Source organism: Petromyzon marinus (genome assembly GCF_048934315.1).
Source record: "Petromyzon marinus isolate PM22_M1 ecotype Great Lakes invasive population chromosome 69 unlocalized genomic scaffold, UKy_Petmar_22M1.pri1.0 chr69_unloc.1, whole genome shotgun sequence".
Classification (NCBI taxonomy): Eukaryota; Metazoa; Chordata; class Hyperoartia; order Petromyzontiformes; family Petromyzontidae; genus Petromyzon; species Petromyzon marinus.
Window position 1 is genome coordinate 165,261 of NW_027422601.1, and position 14,740 is coordinate 180,000.

General features: G+C 45.2%; 1 protein-coding gene and 1 long non-coding RNA gene across 2 annotated transcripts in view; one reads left to right on the forward strand and one right to left on the reverse strand.

Moving 5' to 3' along the window:
- The window catches only part of LOC142908072 (uncharacterized), a 151,811-nt gene that overhangs the window by 72,377 nt on the left and 64,694 nt on the right, over positions 1 to 14,740 (forward strand). The window lies entirely within an intron of this gene.
- LOC142908070 (DNA-dependent protein kinase catalytic subunit-like) overlaps positions 1 to 14,740 on the reverse strand; it is a 32,645-nt gene that overhangs the window by 5,049 nt on the left and 12,856 nt on the right. The window contains exons 7-10 of the mRNA XM_076058242.1: positions 13,420 to 13,531; positions 11,977 to 12,101; positions 9,365 to 9,514; positions 8,176 to 8,349 (exon numbers count right to left, since the gene is read on the reverse strand). Coding sequence (XP_075914357.1) covers positions 8,176 to 8,349; positions 9,365 to 9,514; positions 11,977 to 12,101; positions 13,420 to 13,531 — 561 coding nt within the window. The remainder of the gene's footprint in view (positions 1 to 8,175; positions 8,350 to 9,364; positions 9,515 to 11,976; positions 12,102 to 13,419; positions 13,532 to 14,740) is intronic.

The window sequence follows — 14,740 nt, forward strand, 5'->3', positions numbered from 1 at the left end:
ACTAAGACAAAGACTACTAAGACTACTAAGACTACTAAGACTAAGACTACTAAGACTAAGACTACTAAGACTAAGACTACTAAGACTACTAAGACTAAGACTACTAAGACTAAGACTACTAAGACTACTAAGACTAAGACTACTAAGACTACTAAGACAAAGACTACTAAGACTACTAAGACTAAGACTACTAAGACAAAGACTACTAAGACTACTAAGACTACTAAGACTAAGACTACTAAGACTACTAAGACTAAGACTACTAAGACTACTAAGACTAAGACTACTAAGACTAAGACTACTAAGACTACTAAAACTACTAAGACTGAGACTACTAAGACTACTAAGACTACTAAGACTACTAAGACTGAGACTACTAAGACTACTAAGACTAAGACTACTAAGACTAAGACTACTAAGACTAAGACTACGACTACTAAGACTACTAAGACTAAGACTACTAAGACTAAGACTACTAAGACTACTAAGACTACTAAGACAAAGACTAAGACTACTAAGACTAAGACTACTAAGACTACTAAGACTAAGACTACTAAGACTAAGACTACGACTACTAAGACTACTAAGACTACTAAGACTAAGACTACTAAGACTACTAAGACAAAGACTAAGACTACTAAGACTACTAAGACTAAGACTACTAAGACTAAGACTACTAAGACTAAGACTACTAAGACTAAGACTACTAAGACTAAGACTACTAAGACTAAGACTAAGACTACTAAGACTAAGACTACTAAGACTAAGACTACTAAGACAAAGACTACTAAGACTAAGACTACTAAGACAAAGACTAAGACTACTAAGACTAAGACTACTAAGACTACTAAGACTACTAAGACTGAGACTACTAAGACTACTAAGACTAAGACTACTAGACTACTAAGACTAAGACTACTAAGACTACTAAGACTAAGACTACTAAGACTACTAAGACTAAGACTACTAAGACAAAGACTACTAAGACTAAGACTACTAAGACTACTAAGACAAAGACTACTAAGACTAAGACTACTAAGACTACTAAGACTAAGACTACTAAGACTAAGACTACTAAGACTACTAAGACTAAGACTACTAAGACTAAGACTACTAAGACTAAGACTACTAAGACTACTAAGACTACTAAGACTAAGACTACTAAGACTACTAAGACAAAGACTACTAAGACTACTAAGACTAAGACTACTAAGACTACTAAGACAAAGACTAAGACTACTAAGACTAAGACTACTAAGACTACTAAGACTGAGACTACTAAGACTAAGACTACTAAGACTAAGACTACTAAGACTACTAAGACTACTAAGACTGAGACTACTAAGACTACGAAGACTACTAAGACTAAGACTACTAAGACTACTAAGACTAAGACTACTAAGACTACTAAGACAAAGACTACTAAGACTACTAAGACTAAGACTACTAAGACTACTAAGACTAAGACTACTAAGACTAAGACTACTAAGACTACTAAGACTAATAAGACTACTAAGACTACTAAGACTACTAAGACTACGAAGACTACGAAGACTACTAAGACTAAGACTACTAAGACTAAGACTACTAAGACTACTAAGACTAAGACTACTAAGACTACTAAGACTAAGACTACTAAGACTACTAAGACTAAGACTACTAAGACTAAGACTACTAAGACTAAGACTACTAAGACTAAGACTACTAAGACTACTAAGACTAAGACTACTAAGACTAAGACTACTAAGACTACTAAGACTAAGACTACTAAGACTACTAAGACAAAGACTACTAAGACTACTAAGACTAAGACTACTAAGACTAAGACTACTAAGACTACTAAGACTACTAAGACAAAGACTAAGACTACTAAGACTACTAAGTCTAAGACTACTAAGACTACTAAGACAAAGACTACTAAGACTACTAAGACAAAGACTACTAAGACTACTAAGACTAAGACTACTAAGACTACTAAGACTACTAAGACAAAGACGAAGACTTAGACTACTAATACTAAGACTACTAAGACTAAGACTACTAAGACTACTAAGACTAAGACTACTAAGACTAAGACTACTAAGACTAAGACTACTAAGACTAAGACTACTAAGACTAAGACTACTAAGACTAATAAGACTAATAAGACTACTAAGACTACTAAGACTAAGACTACTAAGACTACTAAGACTAAGACTACTAAGACTACTGAGACTACTAAGACTAAGACTACTAAGACTACTAAGTCTACTAAGACTACTAAGTCTACTAAGACTACTAAGACTAAGACTACTAAGACTAAGACTACTAAGACTAAGACTACTAAGACTACTAAGACTAAGACTACTAAGACTAAGACTACTAAGACTAAGACTACTAAGACTAAGACTACTAAGACTAAGACTACTAAGACTACTAAGACTGCTAAGACTGAGACTACTAAGACTACTAAGACTACTAAGACTGAGACTACTAAGACTACTAAGACAGAGACTACTAAGACTGAGACTACTAAGACTACTAAGACAGAGACTACTAAGACTAAGACTACTAATACTACTAAGACTACTAAGACTACTAAGACTACTGAGACTCCTAAGACTAAGACTACTAAGACTAAGACTACTAAGACTACTAAGACTAAGACTACTAAGACTAAGACTCCTAAGACTAAGACTACTAAGACTAAGACTACTAAGACTAAGACTACTAAGACTACTAAGACTGCTAAGACTGAGACTACTAAGACTACTAAGACTACTAAGACTGAGACTACTAAGACTACTAAGACTACTAAGACAGAGACTACTAAGACTGAGACTACTAAGACTACTAAGACAGAGACTACTAAGACTGAGACTACTAAGACTACTAAGACTAAGACTACTAAGACTAAGACTACTAAGACTACTAAGACTGAGACTACTAAGACTACGAAGACTACTAAGACTAAGACTACTAAGACTACTAAGACAAAGACTACTAAGACTACTAAGACTAAGACTACTAAGACTACTAAGACTAAGACTACTAAGACTACTAAGACTACTAAGACTAAGACTACTAAGACTAAGACTACTAAGACTACTAAGACTAAGACTACTAAGACTAAGACTACTAAGACTACTAAGACTAAGACTACTAAGACTAAGAGTACTAAGACTACTAAGACTAAGACTACTAAGACTAAGACTACTAAGACTAAGACTACTAAGACTACTAAGACTAAGACTACTAAGACTAAGACTACTAAGACTACTAAGACTAAGACTACTAAGACTAAGACTACTAAGACTACTAAGACTAAGATTACTAAGACTAAGACTACTAAGACTAAGACTACTAAGACTAAGACTACTAAGACAAAGACTACTAAGACTACTAAGACTACTAAGACAAAGACTAAGACTACTAAGACTACTAAGTCTAAGACTACTAAGACTACTAAGACAAAGACTACTAAGACTACTAAGACTACTAAGACTAAGACTACTAAGACTACTAAGACAAAGACGAAGACTTAGACTACTAAGACTAAGACTATTAAGACTAAGACTACTAAGACTAAGAATACTAAGACTAAGACTACTAAGTCTACTAAGACTACTAAGACTAAGACTACTAAGACTAAGACTACTAAGACTAAGACTACTAAGACTAAGACTACTGAGACTACTAAGACTACTGAGACTACTAAGACTAAGACTACTAAGACTAAGACTACTAATACTACTAAGACTACTAAGACTAAGACTACTAAGACTACTGAGACTACTAAGACTAAGACTACTAAGACTACTAAGTCTACTAAGACTACTAAGACTAAGACTACTAAGACTACTAAGACTAAGACTACTAAGACTAAGACTACTAAGACTACTAAGACTACTAAGACTACTAAGACTACTAAGACTACTAAGACTAAGACTACTAAGACTACTAAGACTAAGACTACTAAGACTAAGACTACTAAGACTACTAAGACTGCTAAGACTGAGACTACTAAGACTACTAAGACTACTAAGACTGAGACTACTAAGACTACTAAGACAGAGACTACTAAGACTGAGACTACTAAGACTACTAAGACAGAGACTACTAAGACTGAGACTACTAAGACTACTAAGACTACGACTACTAAGACTAAGACTACTAAGACTGAGACTACTAAGACTACTAAGACTAAGACTACTAAGACTACTAAGACATAGACTACTAAGACTGAGACTACTAAGACTAAGACTACTAAGACTAAGACTACTAAGACTAAGACTACTAAGACTAAGACTACTAAGACTACTAAGACTAAGACTACTAAGACTACTAAGACAAAGACTACTAAGACTACTAAGACTATTAAGACTAAGACTACTAAGACTACTAAGACAAAGACTAAGACTACTAAGACTACTAAGACTAAGACTACTAAGACTAAGACTACTAAGACTAAGACTACTAAGACTAAGACTACTAAGACTGAGACTACTAAGACTACTAAGGCTAAGACTACTAAGACTAAGACTACTAAGACTACTAAGACTAAGACTACTAAGACTAAGACTACTAAGACTAAGACTACTAAGACTAAGACTACTAAGACTACGAAGACTACTAAGACTAAGACTACTAAGACTACTAAGACAAAGACTACTAAGACTACTAAGACTAAGACTACTAAGACTAAGACTACTAAGACTAAGACTACTAAGACTAATAAGACTACTAAGACTACTAAGACTACTAAGACTAAGACTACTAAGACTACTAAGACTAAGACTACTAAGACTAAGACTACTAAGACTACTAAGACTAAGACTACTAAGACTACTAAGACTACTAAGACTAAGACTACTAAGACTACAAAGACTACTAAGACTAAGACTACTAAGACTAAGACTACTAAGACTACTAAGACTAAGACTACTAAGACTACTAAGACAAAGACTACTAAGACTACTAAGACTAAGACTACTAAGACTACTAAGACTAAGACTACTAAGACTACTAAGACTAAGACTACTAAGACTACTAAGACTACTAAGACTACTAAGACAAAGACTAAGACTACTAAGACTACTAAGTCTAAGACTACTAAGACTACTAAGACAAAGACTACTAAGACTACTAAGACTAAGACTACTAAGACTACTAAGACTACTAAGACAAAGACGAAGACTTAGACTACTAAGACTACTAAGACTAAGACTACTAAGACTAAGACTACTAAGACTAAGACTACTAAGACTACTAAGACTACTAAGACTAAGACTACTAAGACTACTAAGTCTACTAAGACTAAGACTACTAAGACTACTAAGACTAAGACTACTAAGACTAAGACTACTAAGACTACTGAGACTACTAAGACTAAGACTACTGAGACTACTAAGACTAAGACTACTAATACTACTAAGACTACTAAGACTAAGACTACTAAGACTACTGAGACTACTAAGACTAAGACTACTAAGACTACTAAGTCTACTAAGACTACTAAGACTAAGACTACTAAGACTAAGACTACTAAGACTACTAAGACTAAGACTACTAAGACTACTAAGACTAAGACTACTAAGACTAAGACTACTAAGACTAAGACTACTAAGACTAAGACTACTAAGACTACTAAGACTACTAAGACTACTAAGACTACTAAGACTACTAAGACTACTAAGACTAAGACTACTAAGACTACTAAGACTGCTAAGACTGAGACTACTAAGACTACTAAGACTACTAATACTACTAAGACTGAGACTACTAAGACTACTAAGACTACTAAGACAGAGACTACTAAGACTGAGACTACTAAGACTACTAAGACAGAGACTACTAAGACTGAGACTACTAAGACTACTAAGACTACTAAGACTAAGACTACTAAGACTGAGACTACTAAAACTACTAAGACTACTAAGACTACTAAGACTACTAAGACTGAGACTACTAAGACTACTAAGACTACTAAGACTAAGACTACTAAGACTAAGACTACTAAGACTACTAAGACTAAGACTACTAAGATTACTAAGACTAAGACGACTAAGAAAGACTAAGACAAAGACGACCAAGACTATGACTAAGCGCCCACGGGTGGCGAGTGACGATGATGATGACCACGACGATGACGATGTACCTGTACGAGTCATAGACCCTCATCATGACGAGGTAGAGTCTGTGACGATGACAATGACGATGTACCTGTACGAGTCATAGACCCTCATCATGACGAGGTAGAGTCTGTGACGATGATGACGATGATGACGATGTACCTGTACGAGTCATAGACCCTCATCATGACGAGGTAGAGTCTGTGACGATGATGACGATGTACCTGTACGAGTCATAGACCCTCATCATGACGAGGTAGAGTCTGTGAAGATGATGACGATGTACCTGTACGAGTCATAGACCCTCATCATGACGAGGTAGAGTCTGTGACGATGATGACGATGTACCTGTACGAGTCATAGACCCTCATCATGACGAGGTAGAGTCTGTGACGATGATGACGATGTACCTGTACGAGTCATAGACCCTCATCATGACGAGGTAGAGTCTGTGACGATGATGACGACGATGACGATGATGATGACGATGTACCTGTACGAGTCATAGACCCTCATCATGACGAGGTAGAGTCTGTGACGATGACGATGACGATGTACCTGTACGAGTCATAGACCCTCATCATGACGAGGTAGAGTCTGTGACGATGATGACGATGTACCTGTAGGAGTCGTAGACCCTCATCATGACGAGGTAGAGTCTGTGACGATGATGACGATGTACCTGTAGGAGTCATAGACCCTCATCATGACGAGGTAGAGTCTGTGACGATGATGACGATGTACCTGTACGAGTCATAGACCCTCATCATGACGAGGTAGAGTCTGTGACGATGATGACGATGTACCTGTACGAGTCATAGACCCTCATCATGACGAGGTAGAGTCTGTGACGATGACAATGACGATGATGACGATGTACCTGTACGAGTCATAGACCCTCATCATGACGAGGTAGAGTCTGTGACGATGATGACGATGATGACGATGTACCTGTACGAGTCATAGACCCTCATCATGACGAGGTAGAGTCTGTGACGATGATGACGATGTACCTGTACGAGTCATAGACCCTCATCATGACGAGGTAGAGTCTGTGACGATGATTACGATGTACCTGTACGAGTCATAGACCCTCATCATGACGAGGTAGAGTCTGTGACGATGATGACGATGTACCTGTACGAGTCATAGACCCTCATCATGACGAGGTAGAGTCTGTGACGATGATGACGATGTACCTGTAGGAGTCATAGACCCTCATCATGACGAGGTAGAGTCTGTGACGATGATGATGACGATGTACCTGTACGAGTCATAGACCCTCATCATGACGAGGTAGAGTCTGTGACGATGATTACGATGTACCTGTACGAGTCATAGACCCTCATCATGACGAGGTAGAGTCTGTGACGATGACGATGTACCTGTACGAGTCGTAGACCCTCATCATGACGAGGTAGAGTCTGTGACGATGATGACGATGTACCTGTAGGAGTCATAGACCCTCATCATGACGAGGTAGAGTCTGTGACGATGATGACGATGATGATGATGACGATGATGATGTACCTGTACGAGTCGTAGACCCTCATCATGACGAGGTAGAGTCTGTGACGATGATGACGATGATGACGATGATGACGATGTACCTGTACGAGTCATAGACCCTCATCATGACGAGGTAGAGTCTGTGACGATGACAATGACGACGTACCTGTACGAGTCATAGACCCTCATCATGACGAGGTAGAGTCTGTGACGATGATGACGATGTACCTGTACGAGTCATAGACCCTCATCATGACGAGGTAGAGTCTGTGACGATGATGACGATGTACCTGTACGAGTCATAGACCCTCATCATGACGAGGTAGAGTCTGTGACGATGATGACGATGATGACGATGATGACGATGTACCTGTACGAGTCATAGACCCTCATCATGACGAGGTAGAGTCTGTGACGATGATGACGATGTACCTGTACGAGTCATAGACCCTCATCATGACGAGGTAGAGTCTGTGACGATGATGACGATGTACCTGTACGAGTCATAGACCCTCATCATGACGAGGTAGAGTCTGTGACGATGATGACGATGTACCTGTACGAGTCATAGACCCTCATCATGACGAGGTAGAGTTGCAGGCGGCAGGCGGTGGAGGGGTGCGAGCCGAGAGGCCCCAGGGCCTCCAGGACGCCGCTGACCTCCTCAGGGCCCAGCCCAGGCAAGGCCTCCTCCAGCAGGCCCAAGCACACGGCCTGGCACTCGTCATCCCTGCCGGGGGTCACGCGGGGGTCAAGGGGCGGGGGGGTCACGGGGGGGTCATGGGGGTAGGGTTAGCGTGTGTCTCTGGGGTTATTGTGGTTGCTGTGGTTGTTGTGGTGGTGGTTGTGGTTGTTGTGGTGGTGGTTGTTGTGGTGGTTGTGGTAGTTGTTGTGGTGGTGGTGGTTGTGGTGGTGGTTGTTGTGGTTGCTGTTCCAGTTATTGTTGTGGTGGTGGTGGTTGCTGTGGTTGTTGTTGTAGTTGCTGTCGTTGTTGTTGTGGTGGTGGTTGCTGTGGTTGTTGTTGTGGTTGCTGTGGTTGTTGTGGTTGCTGTGGTTGTTGTGGTTGTTGTGGTGGTGGTGGTTGCTGTGGTTGTTGTGGTGGTGGTGGTGGTTGCTATGGTTGTTGTGGTGGTGGTGGTTGCTGTGGTTGTTGTTGTTGTGGTTGTTGTGGTGGTGGTTGCTGTGGTTGTTGTTGTGGTTGTTGTGGTGGTTGTGGTTGCTGTGGTTGTTGTGGTGGTGGTGGTTGCTGTGGTTGTTGTTGTTGTGGTTGCTGTGGTTGTTGTGGTGGTGGTGGTTGCTGTGGTTGTTGTTGTTGTTGCTGTGGTTGTTGTGGTGGTTGTGGTTGCTGTGGTTGTTGTGGTGGTGGTTGCTGTGGTTGTTGTTGTTGTGGTTGTGGTTGCTGTGGTTGTTGTGGTGGTTGCTGTGGTTGTTATTGTTGTGGTTGTGGTTGTTGTGGTGGTTGTGGTTGCTGTGGTTGTTGTGGTGGTGGTGGTTGCTGTGGTTGTTGTTGTTGTGGTTGTGGTTGCTGTGGTGGTTGCTGTGGTTGTTATTGTTGTGGTTGCTGTGGTTGTTGTGGTGGTTGCTGTGGTTGCTGTGGTGGTGGCTGTGGTTGCTGTGGTTGTTGTTGTTGTTGTGTTTGCTGTTCCAGTTGTTGTTGCTGTGGTGATGATGGTGGTTGTTGCTGCTGCTGCTGCTGCTGCCGTGGCTGCTGCCGCCGCCGCCGCCGCCGCCGCTTGCCGGCTCACCGGCTCGCGAGGATCTGCAGGAAGCCCACGGCCTGCAGCTCGGTGTAGAGGCCGGGGACGGTGGAGGCTCGCGCTGCCACCACTCGTAGGCACATGGTCTTCAGAGCTCCGTGTAGCCGTGGCACCAGGCTCAGCGCGCCCGCTACGAACCTGGCCCGGCACGGCGGCACGGCGGCACCGCCGGTCAAACGCCGCGCGAGTCGCCGGGGCTCGCCACCACGACGGCCTGCGGGTTTCCAGGCCTACGCCCGGCCATTGGCGCGCCAGTGCGTTCAGGCGGCGCCGGGGTAGAGGTCGAAGCCACGACGTCCCGCGTACCGGGCGAGGTGGTCAACATCTCATAGCCAGCGTGATGATGATGATGATGATGATGAGAGCGAGACGGAGACTCCACATAGACCTCCTGTAGACCAGGCGAGGTGGTCAACATCTCCTAGCCACCGTGATGATGATGAGACACAGACTCCACATAGACCTCCTGTAGACCAGGCGAGGTAGTCAACATCTCCTAGCCACCGTGATGATGATGATGAGAGAGAGACGCAGACTCCACATAGACCTCCTGTAGACCAGGCGAGGTAGTCAACATCTCATAGCCACCGTGATGATGATGAGACACAGACTCCACATAGACCTCCTGTAGACCAGGCGAGGTGGTCAACATCTCCTAGCCACCGTGATGATGATGAGACACAGACTCCACATAGACCTCCTGTAGACCAGGCGAGGTAGTCAACATCTCCTAGCCACCGTGATGATGATGATGATGATTAGAGAGAAACACGCAAACTCCACATAGACCTCCTGTAGACCAGGCGAGGTAGTCAACATCTCCTAGCCACCGTGATGATGATGATGAGAGAGACGCAGACTCCACATAGACCTCCTGTAGACCAGGCGAGGTAGTCAACATCTCATAGCCACCGTGATGATGATGAGACACAGACTCCACATAGACCTCCTGTAGACCAGGCGAGGTGGTCAACATCTCCTAGCCACCGTGATGATGATGATGAGGGAGAGACACAGACTCCACATAGACCTCCTGTAGACCAGGCGAGGTAGTCAACATCTCCTAGCCACCGTGATGATGATGATGATGAGAGAAACACGCAGACTCCACATAGACCTCCTGTAGACCAGGCGAAGTAGTCAACATCTCATAGCCACCGTGATGATGAGAGACACACAGACTCCACATAGACCTCCTGTATACCAGGCGAGGTAGTCAACATCTCCTAGCCACCGTGATGATGATGAGACACAGACTCCACATAGACCTCCTGTAGACCAGGCGAGGTAGTCAACATCTCCTAGCCACCGTGAAGATGATGATGATGAGAGAGAGACGCAGACTCCACATAGACCTCCTGTAGACCAGGCGAGGTAGTCAACATCTCACAGCCACCGTGATGATGATGAGAGAGAGAGAGACGCAGATTCCAAATATGCAGCAGCAGGCATCGTCAGGGTCGGGATGGAACCCCCGACCTCCTGCGTACCAGGCGAGGTGGTCAACATCTCATAGCCACCGTGATGATGATGATGATGAGAGAGAGACACAGACTCCAAATCTACAGCAGCAGCAGGCATCGTCAGGGTCGGGATGGAACCCACGACCTCCTGCGTACCGGGCGAGGTAGTCAACATCTCATAGCCACCGTGATGATGATGAGAGAGAGAGACACAGACTCCACATAGACCTCCTGTAGACCAGGCGAGGTAGTCAACATCTCATAGCCACCGTGATGATGATGATGAGAGAGAGACACAGACTCCACATAGACCTCCTGTAGACCAGGCGAGGTGGTCAACATCTCCTAGCCACCGTGATGATGATGATGATGATGAGAGAGAGACACAGACTCCACATAGACCTCCTGTAGACCAGGCGAGGTGGTCAACATCTCCTAGCCACCGTGATGATGATGATGAGGGAGAGACACAGACTCCACATAGACCTCCTGTATACCAGGCGAGGTAGTCAACAGCTCCTAGCCACCGTGATGATGATGATGAGAGAGAGACACAGACTCCACATAGACCTCCTGCGTACCTGGCGAGGTAATCAACATCTCCTAGCCACCGTGATGATGATGAGAGAGAGAGAGACGCAGATTCCAAATATGCAGCAGCAGGCATCGTCAGGGTCGGGCTGGAACCCACGACCTCCTGCGTACCAGGCGAGGTAGTCAACATCTCATAGCCACCGTGATGATGATGATGAGAGAGAGAGAGAGACACAGACTCCAAATCTACAGCAGCAGCAGCAGGCATCGTCAGGGTCGGGATCGAACCCCCGACCTCCTGCGTACCGGGCGAGGTAGTCAACATCTCCTAGCCACCGTGATGATGATGATGAGAGAGAGACGCAGACTCCACATATACAGCAGCAGCAGCAGGCATCGTCAGGGTCGGGATGGAACCCCCGACCTCCTGCGTACCGGGCGAGGTGGTCAACATCTCATAGCCACCGTGATGATGATGAGAGAGAGAGAGAGACACAGACTCCACATCTACAGCAGCAGCAGCAGGCATCGTCAGGGTCGGGATGGAACCCCCGACCTCCTGCGTACCGGGCGAGGTAGTTAACATCTCCGCCGAGTTCTCACCGGTCGGCGAAGGGTGGGTGCGAACGTGCGATGAGCTCCAGGCACACCACGAACTTTGCCGGATCGCTGCGCTGAAGCGATTCCAGCCGCACGGTGGCCAGGTCGGCAAGTTCCTTCTCACCCTCCTGGAGATACACGCAGACACACACACATACACACACACACAGATACACATACACACATATACACACAGACACACACAGACACACACACACACATATACACACATACAGACACACACAGATACACACGCATACACACACACAGATACACACACATACACACACACACAGATTACACACACATACACGCAGACACACACATATACACACACATACACACATACACACACACACAGATACACACATACACACACACACAGACACACACACAGACAACAACAACAACAACCGCCATTCGCCACTAAGTGGCGGTGACGTCACCACGACGCTTGTGCCAGGCCATGTGCACCTTGAGGCCACGTGGAGTGTCGAACGCCCGCTGGCAGGAGGTCACGTACACACAGACAAACGTACACACACACAGACAAACGTACACACACACACACGTACACACACGTACACAGAGACACATACATACACACAGACACACTTACATACAGACATGTACACACACAGACACACGTACACACAGACATGTACACACACAGACACACGTACACACAGACACGTACACACACACACACGTACACACACGTACACACACGTACACACAGACATGTACACACATACACACACACGTACACATACGTACACACACAGACAAACGTACACACACACACGTACACACACACGTACACACACACACGTACACACACACACGTACACACACGTACACAGAGACACATACATACATACAAACACAAGTACACACACGTACACACATGTACACACACACACGTACACACACACACACACACGTACACACACGTACACACACACATGTACACACACACATACACACACGTACACACATGTACACACACACACGTACACACACACACACACATGTACACACACGTACACACACACATGTACACACACACCTACACACACACACACACGTACACACACACACGTACACACACGTACACACAGACATGTACACACACACACACAGACAAACGTACACACACACACACGTACACACACACGTACACACACGTACACACATGTACACACGTACACACACACACACGTACACACACACACACGTACACACACACACACGTACACACACACACACGTACACACACACACACGTACACACACACACACGTACACACACACACACACATGTACACACACGTACACACACACATGTACACACACACCTACACACACGTACACACGTACACACACGTACACACGTACACACATGTACACGTACACACACACACAGGCACACTCAGAGGCGGCATACCGGGTCCGATTGAGCGAGTTGCTCCAGAGCAAGCCCCAGCACCTCTGCGGAGGCTGCGTAGACCTCCTTGTAGCGAGTCAGGGACAGGTTCGACACCAGGACCCCGTAGAACCTACACACACACACGCATACACACACACACGTACACACACACACGTACACACACACGTACACACACACACACGCATACACACACACACGTACACGTACACACACACACACGCGCACACACACACGCACGCACGCACACACACACGCGCATACCCACACACGTACACACACGTACACACACACGCACACACACACGCACACACGTACACACACGTACACACACGCACGCGTACACGCACGCACGTACACGCACGCACACACACACACGTGTGTACACACACGCGCGTTCACACACACGTGTGTACACACACGCACACAAACAAAGATCCCCCATATAGCCTTAACAGACTGTAGGGGCAAGTGCTGTTAGCGAGCACCTATGAAGGCCGGAACGGTACACGAGGTGGTGGGTGGCCAGCACCACGCCCGACCGCCTTTGTCTCTCCCTAGTGGCAATGTTTACACACCGCACCAGGTACTCATTTGAGGCTGAGTCGACCTAGGGGAGGCCCGGGACCGGTTCAGATAATCGTCACTGGTGTTGGCCGTGAGCGGGAATCGAACCCGGGTCGCCAGGTTCATAGCGCAGCGTAGCGCTAACCGCTACACTATCGCTCCCCACGCACGTGTACACACACACACGCACACACACACACGTACACACACACACGTGTACACACACGCGCGTACAAAAAGACAAAGGTCCCCCGTGTAGCCTGTAACAGACTGTAGGGGCAAGTGCTGTTAGCGAGCAACAGCACTGCCTATGAAGGCTACCGGCACTGTAGCACACACAGAGGGGGTGGGTGGCCGACACCACGCCCGGCCGCCTTTGTCTCCCCAGTGGCGATGTTCACTACAACACCATCGGACACTCCACCGCCACAACTCCCAATCGGTGATGGGGCAGTTGTGGAGAGAGTGGAGAGTTTCCCATACCTGGGCAGTGTGCTTATGACCGGCTCCAGTTTAACAGCAGAGGTCTCACTCCGAATCAGTCGAGCGGCAATATCTTTTCATCGGTTACGTAACGCTGCTGTGTGGAAGCTACCTGGTCTGTCGCTCCGCACTAAGCTTCAGGTCTTCTCGGCCACGGTCATTCCCTCCCTTCTCTACGCATGCGAAACGTGGACCCCCCCCTAATGGAACATCTTCGCCGGTTAGAAACATTTAGGCTGGCCTGCCTACGATCCATCCTGGGTTTAACCAG